The sequence below is a fragment of the Nansenia antarctica genome (genome assembly GCF_963989245.1).
Source record: "Nansenia antarctica genome assembly, chromosome: 8".
Lineage (NCBI taxonomy): Eukaryota > Metazoa > Chordata > Actinopteri > Argentiniformes > Microstomatidae > Nansenia > Nansenia antarctica.
Genome location: NC_137678.1, coordinates 47358487 through 47380138, shown reverse-complemented (window position 1 = coordinate 47380138; position 21652 = coordinate 47358487). Strand labels below are relative to the sequence as shown.

General features: G+C 43.1%; 1 protein-coding gene across 2 annotated transcripts; it reads right to left on the bottom strand.

Annotated features, from left to right (window-relative positions):
- Window positions 1–1815: 1815 nt before the first annotated feature.
- LOC308163578 (exportin-1-like) lies at window positions 1816–20127 on the bottom strand (the record flags this gene model as incomplete). Of its 2 annotated transcripts, XM_080537749.1 has the most annotated exons (24): window positions 1816–1962; window positions 2397–2493; window positions 2624–2783; window positions 3256–3390; window positions 3892–4060; window positions 4420–4617; window positions 5284–5390; window positions 6016–6199; window positions 6485–6619; window positions 6883–7046; window positions 7171–7327; window positions 8425–8606; window positions 8918–9056; window positions 9863–10060; window positions 10433–10591; window positions 11055–11183; window positions 11503–11622; window positions 11719–11767; window positions 12160–12341; window positions 13085–13129; window positions 13407–13468; window positions 15391–15463; window positions 19534–19635; window positions 19985–20127. In XM_080537749.1, the coding sequence occupies 24 exons, from the start codon at window positions 20108–20110 to the stop codon at window positions 1816–1818; spliced, it is 3219 nt and encodes a 1072-aa protein (XP_080393875.1). The 2 variants fall into 2 exon arrangements, with proteins under 2 accessions (XP_080393875.1, XP_080393874.1); XM_080537748.1 differs by lacking the exon at window positions 6485–6619 and having other exon boundaries at window positions 19985–20110.
- Between the last annotated feature and the right edge of the window lie 1525 nt (window positions 20128–21652).

The window sequence follows — 21652 nt, the reverse complement described above, 5'->3', positions numbered from 1 at the left end:
CTGGTGGTCACAGTATACTTCAAGCACTGTCTATAAAGCCTCTCAATGAGCTATGGAGGAAATGCACATATAGCTGTGATTATGAAAGCATACAAGTCTTCAATTTCACAAAAATTCAGACGCAGAAAGACTTCAAATGTAAACTACGTTCCAAAATGTCCTTTTGTCCCCCTTCACCCCCCCCTCTATCCCCCCTTCAGCTAAAGCGCACCTTTCGTCCGAAGCTCATCGAGGGACCTTATAGACGGCGTTTTATGTATGTTTATACTATGACCATCAGACAGTAGGCTAGGATGAACTGTGCAGTCGAAAATAAAGTGACAAATGAAACAAAATTATGTATGGAATTGCATCTTTCTCTTGTGACTGTGTTCACTGTCAGTTCATTTGTTGAAGACCAGCTTTATTCAATTATACTACTTTCCAGTAGATGGCAGGATAGCTTCTGAGAAGGTACAGTGCGAGGTGTTCAGTAGGCCCATTAGATCATCTTTGCCTCACTAACCCCCACACCAAAGACACTAACCTAAGTTGGACTCATGATAACTTTGCTAAACACATTTGTTATGATATTCATATCTGTCTCTTTGGCTTGAGGCCTTGTACACGGATAAAACAATGTATTCATCCAACCACAATAGACAAGGTATATCATCCAAGATCAGTCTCAATGTAATGTAAAACAACATTTGTTTTAGGGGATGATGGGGGGGGGCCTTTCTTCTTCAGCGTATGGGTTGTTGTTTCCTCTCCACTTCACCAGGCTCTGGGCCGAGGGGCTACCCTTTTACCATCCCGAGACCTGGTTGAGGGGCTCACCCGGGCTATATTTCTGGACACCCCTCCAGAAGCCACGTCATGGTCTCGTCATCTAATACCGACAGACCGTGCATTCCGGGTAATCCAGGATAACATGGTCTGCGGTTTGGTCCTCTGGGGGGGCCTTGATCGTGTGTGTGTGTGTGTGTACACTTTTTTTCCCTTAAGTGCGACAGTGATTGCCTGCTGGTGTAGGTATCTGCTAACTATAACATCCTCCTGCGAACATGTTCAGGAATATTGGTAAGCTCAGCGTGGACTCTGCACACTGGGGAAAACCTGACGCCCTGTTGAAGCAGTGCACTCATGCTGCACCCTGACAGCGGATGCCTGGAATGGTTCCCTAAAACTGGGTCAAGGGGGAGTAGGGCTCCAGTTACCCCCAGAGCACAGCACCCTGTGTCGGGAGAGTTTTAATGGTCATTTCAGCACAAGCTCATTTCAGCACATTCATGAATTATGACTGAAAAGGAACGGGAGCGTTTTAGCACTATACAAACAACCAGGGTGACCGTGAACAACTGTAAGGGATGCCTTGAATGGAGATGCCTTCTTTTTTATTTTTTGGAATTGAACCTAGAGACAGCTAAAAGTCTCAACTTTAATTAAAACATGTTCACGACAAATGTAACTTAGAGAAGGGGGATTTGTCAATAGAGATTTTTGTCTAATTAGCTGTGCTGGCAAGTACATTAGTATAAAATGCAGGGCCCCAGATGCAGGGTTACACACCAGGGCCCCGTCTAAAACAATCCCTAGCTCACTCACCCTATACACAAACAGATCTGAAGGGTCTGGATAGGTATAAGCAATATGGTAGCAGCTCCATCGTGCCATCAAAGACTTGGTGGATTATTTTTTTGGGCCATCTTGCTTATTCCTATTAAGACCTGGCAGATGTACACAGATTGTACCAGGAGTAGGAGACATAGTGGTTTCTGGGCTTGGCCTAAAACACCACGTCACTCTCAACGCCTGTACAGTTTGGTTCGCTGCTCAGTCGCACATCTCCTCTGGGATCTCGTGGGGGTTGAGGATACCCGGCACGGACATCTGCAGCTTGTGTTTCTCCTCCTGCGCCTGGCGCAGTGACGACTCCCGCTCCTCCAGGAACAGGTCTGTGGTGTCCTCACCTGCAAACTCCTACAGAGAGGGTGTGTGTGTGTGTGGGAGGGGGACGCGTATCAGTGTACTGTGCATGAGAGAGAGACAGAGAGACCCCTGGCCCTGCACTCGAACAGTTATTTATAGAAACCATACCTCAGCATCCAACCATCTTAGCTCACTAAGGAAAACAACTTCTATCCATCTATCCCTTCCCTTTAATGTAGGCTTATGGCGCTGCTTGATTGGGGGGGGGAAACATTGAGTTACCTTCACTTAGTCTTTTGAGAATTATTTTGTTTAGAAAGGGGATCCATTCATTAAAACATGTCTAAAACACTTGATTTCTGTCACACTGGGATGACTTTAATTTTGAGGTAACTATTAGTTACTTCCAGGCTCTATAATCCACTTCTGAATTTGAATGTTGAATTGTGACGTCATCAAAGGTGGTCTTAAAAAGGGACTCTCACCTTAATCTGGACCAGGAAGTCTCTAAGGTGCTCCTTGAAGGCAGGAATATCCTGGTTTAGGCTGAACAGCCCGGTTACAAACACCTTCACCTGGGCACTGAAGGAAGGGACACATAACATTATGAGACAACATACTATTGGCTGGCATAAACATCATCAACAACACAGCAAATACACAGAAGACACTCGAAACCTAAGTTAGGAAAAAAGAGAATGTTAAAACTCACTCCTGTAAGTGGGGGAAGGCTGTTTTGAGCAGGTTGGCCACGTACTCCTGGATGAACACCTGGTTGTTGACAGGGCTGGAGGGGTTGAGGGTGGTGTTGATCTTACCCTCCTCCACCAGGTTGAACATGTAGGCCAGAATGGACGCGTGCATGGTCAGGCCTGGAAGACACGAGCACAGAACCGTACGGAGTCGTGAAAAAGAGACATGGCAGACGGCAGAAACCCAATGACACAGGCTTGAGTTACATGAACACTGTGTTTTCATTACTCTGTGCAGCCCGGAGGCTAAAATGTTGTGATGCTTTGGTAATGTAACACTAATGTAAGACTGATATAGGTGGTGCAGGACATGGGAGGGTCAGTGGACTTGGGGAGTTGGCAAAAACACGCAACATGACGTTGATGTTCAATAGGCAAAAAATTAAATAGACTCATTTGATCATACTAGGCAGCAGTTGAGGTATCTCTCATACCACCAGTACATCCTCTATTAATATGTGGAAGCAGGCCTTGTGTATATTCTCGCATTACTATATTCTGTGAGATATATTCCCTAAAACATTGACCAATGTTGCATACATCCATCACCTCCACTCTCTGTGGCAGTGACTGTATGTATGCACACGCTCACCAGCAGTGTGTGACGTGTCTGTGACTACAGAGAAGATGTGCTGCAGGATGTCACAGAAGTAGGTCTGGTAGAAGCTCTGGGCCGCCGCCTCCTCCTGGCCCATGTTCTGCAACAGCGTGTACAGGACCTGCAGACCTGGGAGGAGACACGCAACACACACACTTACTACACACGCAACACACACACTTACTACACACGCAACACACACACTTACAAAAGAGGGACCGTACTGGCTGATCTGGACTCCCCAACCACACGTACAGTACATATCGTGACACGTTCTAGTCTTTTGGTCCGCATATCAGCAACCAATCAAAATGTTCCGACTTTTCTTTTGAAACACGGAACTACGTTTCAACGTTGTCGAGATTCTCGACACAAACTCGCTAGTCAAGCCAAAATACTGCAACAACGCAATGGATTCGGAGAGTAATTCCCACTGCTACCTAGTTAACTAGTTTTACATTGTTAGCAGGCTCACAAAACAAGCTGTGTTAGTTGACTAGCGATGTGTCATTGATTTTCAACAACCACGCGGAAATGTATTCAAGTTTTTTTCCGATCAGATCCCGATATGCGGACCAAAGCATTAGAATGTGACACGTATGACACAATGTTGGTTTAACTTATCCTCACCCGTGTCAGCCACATTCCGCATGGTGTGTTTAAAGGCCCAGATGATGGAATCCAACACCAGTTTAAACTGGGCAGGTGGGATCGCCAGGAATGCTGGAAAGCAGTGGGAGTTGACGGCCTGCAGCAGGTAGAAGAAGTGCGTCCTGTGCTCAGGGTACTCCTCAAAGTCCTGGAAAAACCATGAAAGACAAGGCAAAGGGACATACTGTACAGATGAGACCCAGGTACATAAGCAACAGACTTCGGCGTTGAGTTTGTAAAACATTTTCCTACCCTCAATCACCACCTACGTGCATTCCTCACTCGGTAACTTTATTTTTGAACTTTTAAACATCCCACCCAAAACAGGCGGCCTCGATCACCATTCAAAGCCGTCAGCTAGATTCTCAAACGGGGTGTGTAATGTGGAATAGGGATTCATGCTCTGTATTCCATTTCTATATGCAACGTTGTGAACATTTTGCCTAACTGAACGCACCCCATGGCAACATGTTAAAACGTATCACATGTTAAGGTGATCATACTCACTTTATTGATCATGTTGAGGGTGCATTCGAAAACAGCATCAAAGATCTGGGGGATCTCCCCTGTCATGTGGCCGCCTAGTTTATTGACGATGGTCGCCATGGTGCTGAGGACCTCAGGTTCTCTGGCGGCAGGGACGTTTCGCTGGTAGTCGATCAGAACCGCATCCAACAGTGGACATGGGACAACATTCTCTCCCACCTAGAATGCCCCGGAAAACATTGGATTGGAACAGATCAACACGACTACACTGAAGAGCATTCCTAACAGGTTGTTTTAGGACAGGCTTTGTGGGTTTAAGTCTCCAACACTAATGTCTCTGAGACTATTACACCAGGGTTTACAGTCTTATGGACCCACACTGTGTACACTGGATTTCAGTCCAGCTGAAGATCATTTAGACTCTAATGAGTGTATATACTTGGTTGACAATGGAGTAATACCACTTTATATTTGGGATTATAATAGGGTAAACGCTGCACTGAGCTCATAAATTAGTTATAAGCCTAACCTTAAAAAATCAATGAGCCGGTTTCCCAGATTGCATTTGTTCTCTAGAGGGGGCATCTAGGCAAGGGCTCACAGCCATTATAGGTGACCCCCCGGCAATTAGTTAGCTCTACCAGTTGAGCCACAGCCCCCCCCCCCAATATCCCATTGACTAATAGGTCAGGAGGGTTTATAAGACAATAGTGCTGAAGACAACGGTGTCTTGCATCACTGCCGAAAATCACAGCATAGCATGGCATGTGTGTAACAGTTCAGGCATGGTTTCCTGTTTGATCTAAAAATAAGGTCGATTTTCATTGAAACATCTGTGTTTTTCATGGATGTTTGGAGTAGAAATATCGGTGTGCAGCTTCTCACCATCTGTGGATCGTTTGATCGGCTAACCCAGCCCGATATCAGTTTCAGCGTCTCTCGTTTCACCGTCCTCATACTCCTTATCAAGGGCTGTTTGGTCACCATCTCTCCTACGACAAGAGACACACACACACTAATGTTATATATTGAACGTGTTCTTTTTGAGCTAGGTGAGCCACTGTAGTTAGATGAGAAAGGCCTTATAGGTAATGAAGTGTTCCCCTGTCAGAGGAGTAAGTGGTGCCATGTCTGTACACCGGCGTTTGTTTCTCTAAAGCTCTATGTTGTTACCAAACGTTTTCTCTGCCCCCATTCCTATTTGGGAATTATACGTCTAAAAGGGTTTAGACATAACAACTAGGGCTGTCACATCGTGTTACTCTCTGCAGAGTGGAGGCCAAATATTGCCAAATACAGCCAAAATATTGTGAATTCTTAAGACGCATATGAAAAAGTGTTCATTAATTTTGATGAGGAAAAAAAAAGAGAAAATACAATAAAAAGCTAACAGGTTCCAGGTGTTGGAACATATTTTTGGGGAAAATGTGACCACCATAAAACACACACACACACACTTCAGTTTGACAGTGCTGTATACTGTATATGCACGCACGCACGTGCACACACACACACACACACTTCAGTTTGACAGTGCTGTATACTATATACGCGCACACACACACACACACACACACACACACACACACACACACACACACACACACACACACACACCGTTGGTCTGAATGGCAGCTGAGATGTTTTCGCTCAGACACTTGTAGACGTTGAGCATGTCCAGGTAGATGCGGTCCAGCTGAATGACGAAGGGGTGGCCCACGGCCTTGCAGGCTCTCACTTTGATCTTCAGGATGCTGCCCAGCTGTTTCACCGTTTCTGGGTCCTTCAGGATGTCCACATTCTATCATGGTGGGAATGGGTACATTAGTACATTTATTTTCAAATTGTAAAGGAGTGGCGTAAAGTCACCCAACAGCAATGTGAAAGACTGGTGTAGAGCATGCCAAGACGCATGAAAGCTGTGATTGAAAATGCGGGGTTATTCCACCAAATACTGATTTCTGAACTCTTCTAAGTTAAAACATTAGTATCGTGTCGTTTAAAAAAGAATATGAACTTTGAAAAAAAAAAATAAAATCTGTCGGGCTCTATATCCAGTATAGAACATAGCTGGTCTGTGTCTCACCTTGGTGGCCTGTTGGATGATGCTGTCCCACACCTGGTTGGGTAGCAGCATGTACTTCTCTATCAGGTGCTCCTGGACCGCCTGGTCCGTCTGAGCCCCGATCATGTAGCCTACCGCCTCATAGAACGTGAGAACCTGGAGACACCGACGACCACACACCACACACACAACATGAACATAGAGAGGACAACGGTTAGCACAACAACTCATCTAGGAATCATGAACAGACACTGAAAGACTTTTTTGTTCACTAGCAAGTCTTTATCTCGTTTTATTTCTATCATTTTATATTCGTTATTTGGAACAGGTGTGTTGGTCAAAAGCCTGCTAACCTAAAAGCTACCCAGGACAGCTGATGAACCCTACATGAGTCCATCTGTGTCTAGGCTGAAGCTGACCTGTTGTGGTTGGAGGTCACAGATGATGGTGTTGATGTCGTTGAGGATCTCGTCGATGAAGGGCATCACCTCGCCCACCTGCACCTGGACAAAGTGTCGCCTGCACTTCTGAGCGATCTTGATGAACGTGTCGCACGCCATGTCTTGTACACCGTCATGGGTCACTTGAGGAGGGAGAATAAATAAGAAACAGAAAAAGAGACTGAGACAGCACTAACACACAATCTAAAAACCACCGATACCCTCTTGCTCACTAACACCAACGACCAGATGCAGTGGTTTCCTCACCGTGCATGAACTCAAACAGCTTGTTGACCACGGTTTTGAGGAACTTCCAGTGGGCTCTGAGAAATCGAGGATACTGGCCAAAGATGTACATGAAGTTGGAGGCTATGATGGCCTTGTTGTCCTTCCCTCTCTTCTGTTCATACAGCCCCCGTAGATCCTGTGAGACACACACACAGACGAGTGGTTAACAAAGCAGTCCAATTTCCCACGAATCAAGCAGTATCGGGTCTAATTGTTATTTGGATTGCTTTCTTTTTCAAAATTGCTTTCTAAAAAATGTGTTAAACATAGGGATGGGAACCGATAACCGGTTCCGTTGAGAACCGGTTCCAAATTGTTTGATGCATTGGAATCGTATGCCTCAGAGGTTATTGATTCCTCTTATCGATGCCGGCATGTTTTGCGCATGCGCTCACAGTTGCTCATTACAAAAACGTGTGCGTCATGATGACGTCAAACTCTTTTTTTAAATTAATGTTCAAATATTATACACTGTGTTCAGAGACGCGAGATAATAAAACAGCTGCGTTAACTCTGAAAACCTGTGTTGTTGTAGTGCCTGATAAGACATTTTATTTATTGAGAAGACATTTACTTTTACTTTTGTGACATAATTTGCACCACAGCTAGCCCCTCCTCATCACAGATGTGGACAGGAAATAACTGTGATTGGCTTGAACCCTACCTGAGGGCGGGACTGATTACCTGTGTATAAAAATCCATGTTTCTTCTCTGGACTTTTTCTGAGAATGATTTGACTGACAGACTTTGTCTGTCATGCTTGTAAACTATTCTCCTTTTGCATAAGACAATTAAATATCGTTTCTATAAAATTTTAAGAAACCAGGCTACCTTTCTCTATTTTCTATTTAGATACTTAAATATTTCCCTAACAGTTGTCCTACTTTTTTTTTTCTACCCAGAAAATGTATCAGGAATCGATCAAGAATTGAACGGATAAGCAGAATTGATAATGCTATCGGTATCAATAGCACCTTATCTATTCCTATCCCTAGTTGTACACATAAAGATATATCTTTATCTTTTACATTGAAAAACATATGTAAATTTAAGTTATTATTAAATGCAGTGTTATTTTGTTAAATGCATAGTACAATAAAGTGCAAACTTAATCAAGCACACATCAAATACTAAGTAGCCGATTTGCCATATTAATCCAGGTCTGAAATTGAGCCACATTAAAGCCTATTTAATCTCCACAGTGCCCTATAAACCCCTCCCCATCGTCCCTACCTTGATAACAGTGAGGAGGAACCTCTTCTCATCCTCCTCATGCATGGCTCCACTAATAGATCCTATAGCCCAGTACAACGTGTTGAGGTTCTTCCATGACCACTCTGTCCCGTTGACCTGGTTATGCAGCTTCTCTGTCATGATTCGTTCTGTGTCTGCATAGTCCAGATGGGTCAGGTACACTGGAACATTGAGGGTTAGGGTTAGAGGTCAATAGAATACTGGACACCCTCCACCATGGTGGGCTGCTTAGGAGATACTCCCAAAGACGGAAGGAGGCAATGATGAAGAGATTCAGTCAGAATACAGTAATGGATTTGTGGAGATGAATGTGCACGCACACACGCACACCACACATACGCCACACACACACACACACACACAAACACACACACACACACACACACACACACGCACACCACACATACGCCACACACACACACACACACACACACACACACACACACACACACACACACACACACACACACACCGAGAGTCTCTCTCATGTTCTTGTAGAGGTTGATGGAATCTGTGTCCTTCATGAACTCTCTGACCACTTCCCCCTGGTCGTTCTCTACTACGAGGACCTCCTCTGGCTTGGCCATCCGACTCACCATCAGCGTACGCACCTGTTACGGGGGATTACAAATTGTCAACACACACACACACACACACGGCATGTGGCAACTCACACATACGCTGACTACATGCCAACGCACACACAAACCCTGATCACTTGACCGGCCACACGCACACAGCGTGCGCCGTTGGCTACGTGTGTGTGTGTGTTCACACATTTTTAACTGTACTAAAAGTAACTCCATGGATATGATGTCACCATGCGTTCCCCCACACTGCAATCTGTATGAAATGGGAGCCTTACTGTGTGTTCCGTAGGCTCCCATTTAGTACAGATTGCACTTGGTCATGGTGACATCATATCCATGGAGTTTTCAAAGTGAAATTCCAACTGCCTTTCATATTCCATTGCTTATTCAGTTACGTTTTTTTCTTTTTTCTTTTTATGTATTGAACACAGTTAAACATGTGAGCCATCCCCACAACTTATTGAGACACAGAATTTGTTCCAGAAATGGTGGTGTATCTGAATAATTAATACTCATTCATCAAATAAAGAAGAATCCAAGCATCCATATCATCTGATGCATGTATAATCATGTATAATCTGTCTATGTCGTTGTCTGATGTTATGCTTTGTGGTTTTTGTATTCTGCCTAGGGACTACATTTTTATTGACGCGTTGATGTGTGAAATGTTGATTAATGTGCACTTTTCCTGTCAACAAAATTGCTAAATGAATTAATAGATAAATGCCTCTGGCAGTTTGGACAGGCGCAGTTGTATATTTTGAGCAAGTAATTTCACACACACTGACACTACGGTGCATGTATAGGCTACATGGGTCTTTCCTCACCTTGGAGAGCACGGGAAGGTAGAGCTGTCTGCGGGGCGGGACGTCAAAGTGCTGGCTGCCTGAGAGCAGCGGGGAGGTGGAGGTGGAGAAGGGGCTCTCTCTGTAGAGCTCGGCTGCCAGGTGGTTCCAGTACTCCAGGCAGATCTTGAAGATCTCCGTCTCCTCCACCTCCGACACCAGCAGCATGTAGTGCAGGGCCTGGGGGATGGAAAACATGGACATTTGCAGTTAAACGCAAAGAAGTCAATGGACTCGGATGAGAGTTTGACCACGTTCAGATAACGAAGAAATGTAAAGTGTAAACACAGGTATTGGTTATGTATCACATAAGTAGGTATAAACAATCTTAAACAATTCCATCATGTCGCTAAAGGACAATCCAGGCTTATTTCGATAAATGTCGCGAGATTTCCAACTCTTTTCGATTTACTTATCAAAATAAGCCTGGATTCTCCTTTCGCAACGTTGATGGAATACCCCCCTGATGACAGAAGATGGGAGTCAGATGTTTAGGACCGCTGGGTAAACAAAGGTTAGCATACAGTCTCTGGGGGCATGGATTCCTCTCACCTCCATAAGAGTCTCTCGGAGGTTCAGTCTCTTCTCAATGAGCTGGCCGTGCTCTTTGAGGAAGGTGCAGAGAAACAGGCTGAGGTTCTGGATGAAGTTCTGCTCGTCGTCTTTCCCATTGGAGTAGGCCAGCCGCATGTTGGTGTTCATGGGAAGCATCTAGGGGGGAGAGACACGGAGGATCTCAACACCCAAGACATTTGTGTTTAACTAGCCCACAAACAAGTGTGTGTTTGACTGTGTGTGGGTCTTTAACACTAGGACAGCCGTGCCTGTTTCACCTACTCTTAAGGCTGCCTCGGGGGTCATGACCGTAGTCTTTAGAATGGGAAGCTGTGCCTCTTGTAAATTAGCCTGCCTCCTACACAGCAAAACTGCTAAATATACTATACTAGTTTATCCTGATGTGATTTCGAAAATGTAAGGATACTGGGTGGTAGAACGCACATATCTAGGAAAAGTCATGAAAGGAGGGTCCTGAAATTTGATCGAGTGCAAAGGTATACATTTTTCTTTTTACTCACTTGGTCAAATGACCCCATCCATGGCTGTTCTAGTGTTAACTATTTGAGGGAAATCACTGTGTGTGTGTGTGTGTGTGTGTGTGTGTGTGTGTGCCCACCTGTTTGAGCTGACACATAGTGAGGGTGAAGAGAGTGACGAACTGCTCCTCGTACTGGCTGACGCTCACGCCGGCGATCTCCGTCAGGCCCTTCAGTGTCACGTTGCGGAACATTGGCACGTTCAGGAACTACAGGAGAGCAAAGTGAAACGGGTATTTATTTTATTTATTTAACTTTATTTAGCCATGTTAATGTTGGACAGGTAAACACTATGGTTATAGCTCAACCTTGCCGTTTGAGAGGCTACCTGCAATTCTTGCTGCAGTGGTTACCAATATTTGGTATTACATATCATATCATATATTATTATATTGATATATGAATTATTAAATGCAATAATGGAGCACTTTCAGATAGAGACAGTTGGCAGGGGACCAGTTTGGAACTAGGCAGTGACCATTAACTGGTGTCTGTATGTGAGTGTGTGTATGAGGCCTATGGGGGTACCTTGTACACAAGTGTGCTGATGAGTTTGGTTTCAAATATATATCCCAGAGGAATCCAGTTGAGAAATCGCAGGAGGGTCTCCAGAGTGGAATGGACCAGCGGGGCATTCTGAGAGTTTTCCTGGTAACAAAACATAGTTAACGGCCGACCAAAGACAAGGGGAGATCAGTGTAAATGATCTGTTGTTGCAAAACACTGGGAAGGGGCTTCACCTACCATAACAAACTGGCAGAGCTGGAAAATGTGGGAGAATTCGTTGCACATGCTGAAAGAAAGAGGAAACCATAAAGTTGACAAAAGGACCATGGGAACTCTTTATGATAGTGGGCTCATGGGAAAGCGTGATCGGCGAGGAAATCATCAAACACATCGTTGGACAGATTACAATGCAATGGGTTATTCACACTTCAGCCGGACTGTTCTAACCATTTGCCCTGTTCACATCTGAACGTTCTACCATAGACTTCTGCACACCACTAAATGTCAGTCTCTCTTCAAATCAGGTCAGATCATACACTGTTTTTTCTCTCTCAATGGGTTGCCTCGTAACCAATCAGGTTACTAGTGTACAGGTGCCCAGATATGTGAGGTGACATCTATGTGAGGTCCATATATATTCGCCTTAAGGGTGTGTACGGGGCAGTAGTAGCAGCACACCTGTCTTTGAGGTGCTTGGCCTTGACCTGGGTCATCTGGCCGCTGGAGAAGTCGAAGACCTCCTCGCTGAGCAGTTTGAGGATGATCATGTTGTTCTGGCACAGGCTCTCGCTGGTGCGGCTGGCGCCCACGATGTCGCTGATGAAGGTGGGCCAGTGCTTCGGCCACTCCTGCTTCAGGATCTGAGCGTGGTGGAGGGGAGGAGGGGTCAGAACACACAGCCCGATGTCAAGCTTAGGGGATACACACATGTACAGGATGTACAGGCACACATACACACGTGTAAAGTCAGACTGGGCATGATAGACCATAGACCAACCATAGATGATCTGTCCAGAGACCAAAACAACGTCAGCTAAAACATTTAGGGACACAGTCAGTGGCCGGCTTTCCACAGTGGGAAAATGCTTTTTCGATGGCGCTTACTCAGTACCTATTCAGTGCTTAAACCTCAGACTTTTTAGCTTCTTCTACCCCCCTGGTGCTTATGAGGCCAAACAGGGTTTTGCTGGGAAACACAGCAAACCTTCTTGCGACAGCATGTATGGATGTGCCATCCTGGAGGAGCTGGACTACCTGTGCAACCTGAATGGGCTGCAGGTAGCGCCTCGTGCTACCAGTAGTGCCAAGGGCACTAAAATGCAAAACTAGAGAAAAATCAGTCAGGAAGGAGAAGGAGAGAGAAATGGTCTGTGGCCACCACCTGCAAAATAATGTCCTTTTTGGGGGTTGTCTTGCTGTTGCCTCTCCTGTCTACCTGTTGTCGCTTTCATTTGCACCAAAGCAGGTGAGATTGATTAACAATCGTTTACGCTTCCTAACTGGACAGATCGATATCCCAGAAGTTTAATTGACTGTGAAAATTGAATTCATTTCCTATATTCTTGAGATCTAATTGCCCCCTCCCACACCTCAAAATTCTTACCTGAACAAGGATCATGTTCAGCTTTCCGATGTACACTTTTTCTTTCTGAAACACAAATCAGACTATCATCTAACACAGGCATAAACCTTAAGTAATGCTGTAAAAATGACAATGTTACAGATGTCATTAACAGTATGTCTCTGCTTGCTTACAGTCATTGTGAATGTAGATGCAAACCTAATTTAACTAGGTCTCTAATGAGCCTGATGTATGCTGGCTGTATCCTTCGTACTTTAAGACATTAATTCAAAACATAGAGACATATGATTGTAACTTTCCTTGATCTCCCAAAATCATAACAGATACATTTGGCATTACTCACCTCAACATTTGTTGCATCTGACGAAGTCTTGATAATAAGACCAACCACATGCTTTTTAATCCCTGCAAGCAGAAAGAACAAGACGTGTGAAAGTCTCCCATAAAAGGGAGAATGGTTCTATACAACCATCCCTTCATAGAGGGCTGCCTGGACCATCCCTTCATAGAGGGCTGCCTGGAAAACAACTATTGTGTCCATCTACAAATAACACCACCTTCTGGTCCAGTGCACATAGGTGAACCCTGAACAGATCATCTAGCATGGTGAAGAGGCAGTTAGCAGAGTGTTTTCCTCTCTCTAATCCAGTTTGCAGTCATGCATGCTGCAGATAGTCTTAACCCTGTGTTAACGCTGTGTGGCTTTAGAGTGGTTGAAGCTGCAAAGAGCTGTCTATGCCAGTTGCTTTACTGTCTGTGGAACTACTGATTACATACAAAGGAGAATACAGTAAAAGGTGCATTAAAGAGGCCCAATCATTTCTAATTGATGGACAATACATTGATGGCTACATATGCTGGCTACATTTAGACTTAGACAGATTATAACAACAGACAATAATCTATACAAATTATATATATATGCAGCAAATTTGTTGGCCGCCCAAAAAATGATGATAATGTTATCATTGGTGTCTGCCATGTTTACATTTTGTATAGACTTTTAACTGACCGTTCGTAAATTAACTGAAATCAGAGTGCTCAGAAATCAGCAGTGAGGTACAACTCTAAGGTAAGAGGGGAAAATGACATGCACTGCATTGGGTTTGCCACTTGAACAAACGTCAGGCATCTACAGTAAAGTGGGAAGTCACAGGTCAATGAGAAAATACATTGTAGGGGGGAACATGAACATGACTAACTTGATTAGTTCTATTTTTGTTGTCACATAAAAGAAAAACATCCAATTCCAATTACATTTCAGGAGTCTTATCAAAAGCCAGAGGTACAGCTCTTTCAAACCTTTTGTGTGATTCTTTTCCATCTGTCTTTTGTCTATGTCCAGATCACAGATCTATTTCCCTGATCTACATTGCAGTGAGAGCATTACCGGGTAAGGAGAAATAGCAGCAAACAACAAATGAGTTTACCGAAAAAAGGAATGTCAGCCTAAGTAGTAAGGGAGACAACATGGAATTATACACTTTCGTTGAACATGTCGGTTTATCATATCGACAGTAATTAATACAACAAAAAAACCTGGAAGGTATAGAGTTATAACAAACTTAATTTTTTAAGATTTTCAAAACAATTGGCTAATTGTCCGTTCTGTACTGCTGTCAGTTGACATACTCTACATAGGACTATAGACGCTAGTCACAGTGGATGGAGCTTTGGCTGCGTGAGGACAGACAGAGCTTCTATGATTAAGTGGCTCTTCTATGTCAACAATTGAGGAAACAAATAGATAATCTACCAAGATGCCCAGCCCTTACCAAGATCTAAAAGACCTCTAAACAAACAGAGCAGATAGATACTGCAAACCAAGTGTTTGCAAGTTTACCTTAGCATGCTACACTAGGCTTAACGTCTTTGCAATCCCAAAACAGCAGTTTAGGTCTTTTCCTCGTGTAAAGAAGTGCCAGGGTGCAGAATACAACCTTTCTGCAGTGGTGAATACAACCCAGCCAAGCAGAAAACCACCCGGCATGCTTAGCAGGGGACACCACTCAACTTGGCAACCGCACGATGGGCAGTAAAAGGAGTGTGTCTCTGGCACAATTAAGGCTTTTCACAGTGTCAACAGCAATATTCCAAAGGAGGTCTGAATGAATCTGCCCATATGAGCAAGTACACATCGCTCAATGTCATCATGGTCAACTCACACATCTAAAGGGATATTTTCACTCCTGTTTTCAGTCTTTTTTTAAAAAAATTTATGACAGATATAGTAGAGATTATGACAGGAAGGACGGGTGAGAGAGAGAGAAGGGATGATTGTTTTCAGTCTTGAGCAGGTAGAAGCCAGGTGGGTGAGCACAGCTTACCTTCGCACTGATTTCGGGGCAGAATCTTCCATCGCGTTTTGATAACCGTTTCCAGAATCTGCAGAGCATAGTACTGTAATGCATAAGGAGAGAACGGTGTCAGGGGGGAGGAGTCACAACATCAACACTGATCAACAACAAGCTGTGCATTGGAGTAACGGTACAAAACAATTATTTGCTGTTAATTGTGCCTGCCTGACATATCTTACTTTTCTTTCAAACGATTCAATTGGATTGAACCACTTTTTCATGCAGATATTAGTATGTAAACATTCATTTGGATTGTCTTTATTGGTCCCTATGAGCTAACATTTGGCTGAAACCATGTAGAAGTCCTGCTGTTTCTCCCAGTATCACACCAGAAAGCGAAAGACAGGGGAGAAAAGAAAATGATTAAACTGTCCACTGTCTTTGGCTGCTTGGAGTATAGTACATCATACTAAGAGATAGTGGTTTCGGTAAAACTGCCATTATGTAAATGTTAGCCTTTAAGGGGTCAAGGCAAGACTCACTTATGCCTTACTGCCCCTCACTTTAAGGTCAACGCAATTGCAAATAGCCACACCCTAACAAACCTCAGCTACACCAAAAAAAAAAGAACCAAATGAGTAAAGTCCTGTTTTAACCATAAACTGGTGTCTCTCATAAGGAACAGCAAGACCACCGACAGGTTTGACTTTTTCCCCCTATATATTCATCCTTACGTAAGAGTTGTTTAAAGACAAGCAAAGAAAACAAACAAAAAATATTTTACAAGTTAGTGTATTCATTATTTGATCTACTGTTATTTGGATTGGTAGTGTTTCAACTGTAGGGATCAGCGATTCAAAGGAATTGTGGGAAAACAGCCAGTGATTGAACAAATACATGAAATGCAAGTGTTAGTGTCAAAGGTCGCAGGGAGGGGAGATGAATTGCAGAAAAGTATTAAAGGTGAACCACCCTCTTTGAGCGTCTAACTGTACAACAGTAACGGGTGCATAGCAAACGCTTCAAGGGCCTTTTTGTTACACCTTTAATCTCCACAGACAGGACAGAAACAAAACAAGATCGGAAGAGAACAAAAAAGAGGCAGGGCAACACCTTGCAACCCTTTTTTTTTTTTTAAATAAACCTAATCGCAAGGTTTTGAGGATGTGCAAGAGATCAGAGAGGAAACCAGAGAGGTGGAAACAGGAAGAGACAAGAAACAGGGAGAGAGCCGTGATCCCTACAGGTGAAATAATAGTCTCTACACCTCTACGATGGAACCTACTGACTGCAGTCTGCACCCTCCCTCTGCCCAATGAAACAGATGTAATAGAAACGGATGAACAGAATTCAGTCAAAGGGAATCAAAAGGGTAGACCTTGTGGAGGCCTGCCGTCAAAGCCTAGCTGTGTCAAGATGCACAGGATGACACACCCCTTTTCTTCCTATTACAAGCAATCAACATAATGGAACATTATGATTAATATCAAAGAGTCACAACTTGAATTCATTCAATTTCTTGACAAAATAAAAATCAGTAAAATGATCAATTATGAACAAAGCCAAACGTTCACAAGTGCTTTTTTAATTTATGCACAGTTATTTTTTTTAATAAATGAAAAAGGTGAATGCAGAATTTAGACAAATTCAAGAGGTGTTTACCTTTTCTGTTTCCTTTCTTTCTTTTCCTCTAATGCGATCATTTTGGGCAAATTACACATTTGAAACTACAAATACTGTTGATAGATCAACTCAAGACATTAGTAATGAATGTCAGTGTTAAGAGCAATCTTACAGGCAGAGCAAAATAGGAAAAAGCACACGTTACCATCACTATGAAGAAGTCTTTAATACAGGTACTAAGTATATAGGCCTAGATCTATACTCTCCATGATGGCACAGATACTGTACTGGGTAAGATAACATTCCATTTGCCTAATCTAAATTGACCAAATTAATGTTACCGTATATTTTTTTGCCAATAAACTAAAAGGCATGTCTGTCATTGTCAAGTTGACATGGTCTGGCGCATACAAGGTTTTCAGTGTGTAGTCTGGTTGCTCTCTAAGTCAGAGGTTCCCAAAGTGGGTGCCGCCAAATCTGCTCGTAAAAAAATATATATATATATATATAATATAAAAGTATAATATAAAATTATAATAATAATACATTAATAAACGTTTGTTTATTACATGTGCAATGGAGTTCATAAGCAAATAAAAGATATATTTCTCAGATTTGAAAGATATTAATTTACTAACTAGGCCTACTAGTTACTAACTAACTACTCCTCACTGAAGTCTTGGACCAAGCGGTGAAAATTGTTAATTATGTAAAATCACGCCCGCTGAAGTCACGGCTGTTCAGCACATTGTGCAATGAGATGGGGTCCGAGCATGAGGGGCTCTTATTACACACAGAGGTCCGCTGGCTGTCGCGGGGCAAGGTGTTATCCCGTGTCTATGAGCTCCGAGATGAACTGATAACTTTTGTCAGTGAGCACGACTTGCCATACAAAGAACAATTGGAAGATGAATCGTGGTGGATTAAGCTTGCTTATCTGGCAGATATTTTCAGCCACCTTAATGACCTCAACATAAAAATGCAAGGGAAGGCTGAGAATATCCTGACAGCGACAGACAAACTGAACGGATTCCGATCCAAATTGAGATGGTGGCAAGACGGGGTGGCCAAGAAAAACATTGAAATGTTTACGTTGACGGCCAATGACGCAGCACACAAGTCAGCGTCTTTCTTGAATCTGATCGCTGCGCACCTACGTATGCTGGAGGAGAGATTTGAGTCCTATTTCCCTCCAATGAACGAAGACTTCGACTGGCTCCGGGATCCGTTCAACCCCCTCTCATCAGCATCAGCCGCTAGTTTGAACAGTAAAGCTCAAGATGAACTGGCAGAGCTCATTATGGACCGCACACTGAAGCTCAAACATGGTGAGCTAGGTTTGGATAGGTTTTGACTGCTTGTGGGACATGAATATCCATCTCTCTCAGAGAGCGCCATCAAGGTGCTTTTACCCTTCCCAACCTTCCCAACTTTCTTCTCTAGCATACGTCAAGAACAAGACACGCACGCGACTGTCAGTGGAACAGGACCTGCGTGTCGCGCTGTCCACTATCTCTCCCCGCATAAAGAGACTCTGCTCCCAAAAGCAGGCGCATGTGTCCCACTAATGCGCACAACATATTTCTTTGTTTTGTATTTCTCTCAATTTTTACAATTCTGTCATGATTATTATTGTTAAATTATTATAGTTGTGAGTTACCCGTTTGGTTCAGATGTGAAATAATAATCTCAGAATGAGCATTGAAATGAGAATTACATTTTAAGGCATTATTTTAAGCCCCAAAAAAAAGCATTGTTCCATTGATTGATTATACAGGCCTTTGATATTTTATTTGTGTGAAGAATTCCCTCTGAGTCTCCTCCCATATTGTACAATCCTTGAGGGCCACAATTTTATTTAATTTAGCGATAGTTTGACTGACCTATGCATTCTTGCCCATCCATTACAGTTCATTTATGACTTTTATTATCTTGTTAAAATTCATTGGGGCAATACTTATGTATTATATATAAACACACATTTTCAAACCAATTCATCGTGTATTGTTTTTAGTTTAAGCTCCGAGGCATTTTTTAAATCTTCGTAGAGTTGGGGTGCCTTGGAGAAGGGGGAAAGCTTCAGGGGTGCCTTGGTTAAAAAAAGTTTGGGAACCTCTGCTCTAAGCTGTGCAAGTGCAGGGGAGAGCATTACTGAGCACTGTAAGCACCATACTAAAGCATTTCACTGCAGAGGTGATGGAGAGGCATGCAGATTCAAACTGAAGACTGTTTAGCTGAGAAATGCCCCGGTAGTGTGAGAGTCTAAAGAGCAGGAGGGTAACATGCCTACATCAGTGTTACAATTCCATAACAACACCAGCAGAGTATATCACCCCCACAAGTATTTAACAAATCGGGTCATTTGGGGCATAGGGAGATCAACAGGGTTCAGCAGACACAATGATGGCCTGGCCTATAGTGTTTGTGTACGTTATCAAACCATGTTTTAAATCATGTTAAATCAAGGTTATTAAAGTTCTGAAAATAAGCACATCTTACAGAGATACAGAGATTAGGTCCCTTCACTAGTGTGCCCAGGATCTGGCTTACTTTGGTGTTCATGTTCTGGGAGAACTCCAGGATGGTGTCCACACTCGTCCAAGCATCCGGGTGCTCTTTCAAATGGGTCAGTACCTCTTGCGCCATTCTTTGCTAAATGCATGAAACAAGGTTTAAGAATAAAACATAAACAATATGCACATCTCCCTGGAAGCACAGTGAGAAAAATGGCAAATGCTTCTAACAGAACGCCTATGGACATCTTCAGTCTATTTATGTTGAACAACATAAATTGACTAACCCCCTTTTGCTCTTTTATTCAACACAGCACTAAGGTACGTCCTGATCATGGGCATTAAAAGGCACTTACTTAGCCCTACTGATAACTATTTAGTAAACATCACAACAGAATTGTACAATCTGAAGAGCATCATCAATCCCATAAAGTATCTTCAACCACTTGATAGTCTACTTCCTAGCTACTGAGCCGGATGGCACTTACCTGCGGTCCCACCCCGTGGTAGAGACAGTTCACCACATTATCCAGCAGGTTAATATCCAGTTTCTGGCTGAAGTCCAGCAGCTGCTGCGCTGCATGGTCTGCTAACATTGTCATAATTGCTGGCATAGAGCTCTGCAAGGACAGGGAGGGGGGTTATGAGGTCAGAGAACAACATTCAACAAGCAAAGTCATGTGAATGTAGCATTGGAGCTCACAAACAGCTGACCAACTACAACCATTCCCTCTCCCCTCCCCTCCATCCACCCGTAAACAAGCATTGCATGAACTGTTTCCACCAAGCTAGTTCTATTGCAGGTTGTATTGATCAACTCACAAGCATCACAAACTGTTCAATGCTATGAGTAAGCGACTAAAAATAACCTGGTGTGGAAATAAAGTCTATATGACTGATAAGATTGATCAAAATGTGAATGAGTAATTTTACAGTCGAATGTTATCAATAAAGAAAACAATGTCGGTCTTCTCATATTGTTTGGTTTAATGTTAGCAAACGTGATTACACCAGACCAAGCACAAGTAAGCTAACAATCTGTTGCTAGTTTTTAAGCTGTTGTTCTCCTGTTGGGTGGAGAAGCCTGGAATTGCTACTAAAGACAAGTAGTGCCACCCTTGTGTGAATTGGTGACAATTAATCAGACATATGTTTTGGGGATTAATGGGAGACGGAATAAAAACAAATGGTCCATAATGAGAAACATGTTGCTCACGAGGGAATGAAAATATGTACCGAATTTCCTGACTGTAGCTCAAATTGGACAGGAGATGCTGACATTGTTTTTAAATGTGGAATTTCAGTTGTTACTATAGCCTCCCCTTGGGCCAATCAGAGTCATTTCAGAATGTAACTGGTGATGACAACGACCTGTTCTTTTCTTTTTTAAGGTATTCTTTTTTAAGTCCAACCAATAGTAAGGGCATTTTACCAGATATTTGACCAATCTGCGAAGTAAATCGTTACCAAGAAATTTCTTCACCAATGTGTTTCTAAAGGTGTGTAATAACATGTCCTAAAAGGTTGAAATTCAACTCCTGTGGGAAACCTCATAAAAAACTGCTCAAAGTTGGGGTACCGATAACCGATTTTCGAAAATTCGAAAATGCTTAAATTGGACTTGAGTAACTTTTGAGGCGTCAAACTAGGCATTTTTCATGATTCTGAGTTGATTGCAAGCATTTATTTGTAGGGGTGTAACGGATCACCTAACTCACGGATCGGATCGTGTCACGGATTTTGAGTCACGGATCAGATCATTTTTCGGATCAACACAAAACATTTTTAAAAAAAAATAAAAACAACATTTTCTTTGAATTCTGTAAAAAGAGGATGCATTTGCTAATTCGCCGACAATTAGGATCCTCTCCTTTTCATAGAGGTCGGGCACAACCTTCTCACTGAAGTGGGGGATTTTGAGGGGATTTTGTAACGTGGCTCAAGCACATTGATCATATTTTGAAACCCTCCGTTCTCCACAACGGAGTATGGCCTCATGTCTGCCGCGATAAACTTCCCAATTGAATTGGTAATGGCTTTAGCCCGGTCTGAGTCTGCAGGAATCGTCTGTTTAAATGACGTTTGGAGAAGTTGTTGTTGAGCTACTTTTTTCTTGCCCCCCGTCATCAACACACCAGGGTGATGTCGCGTTAAAT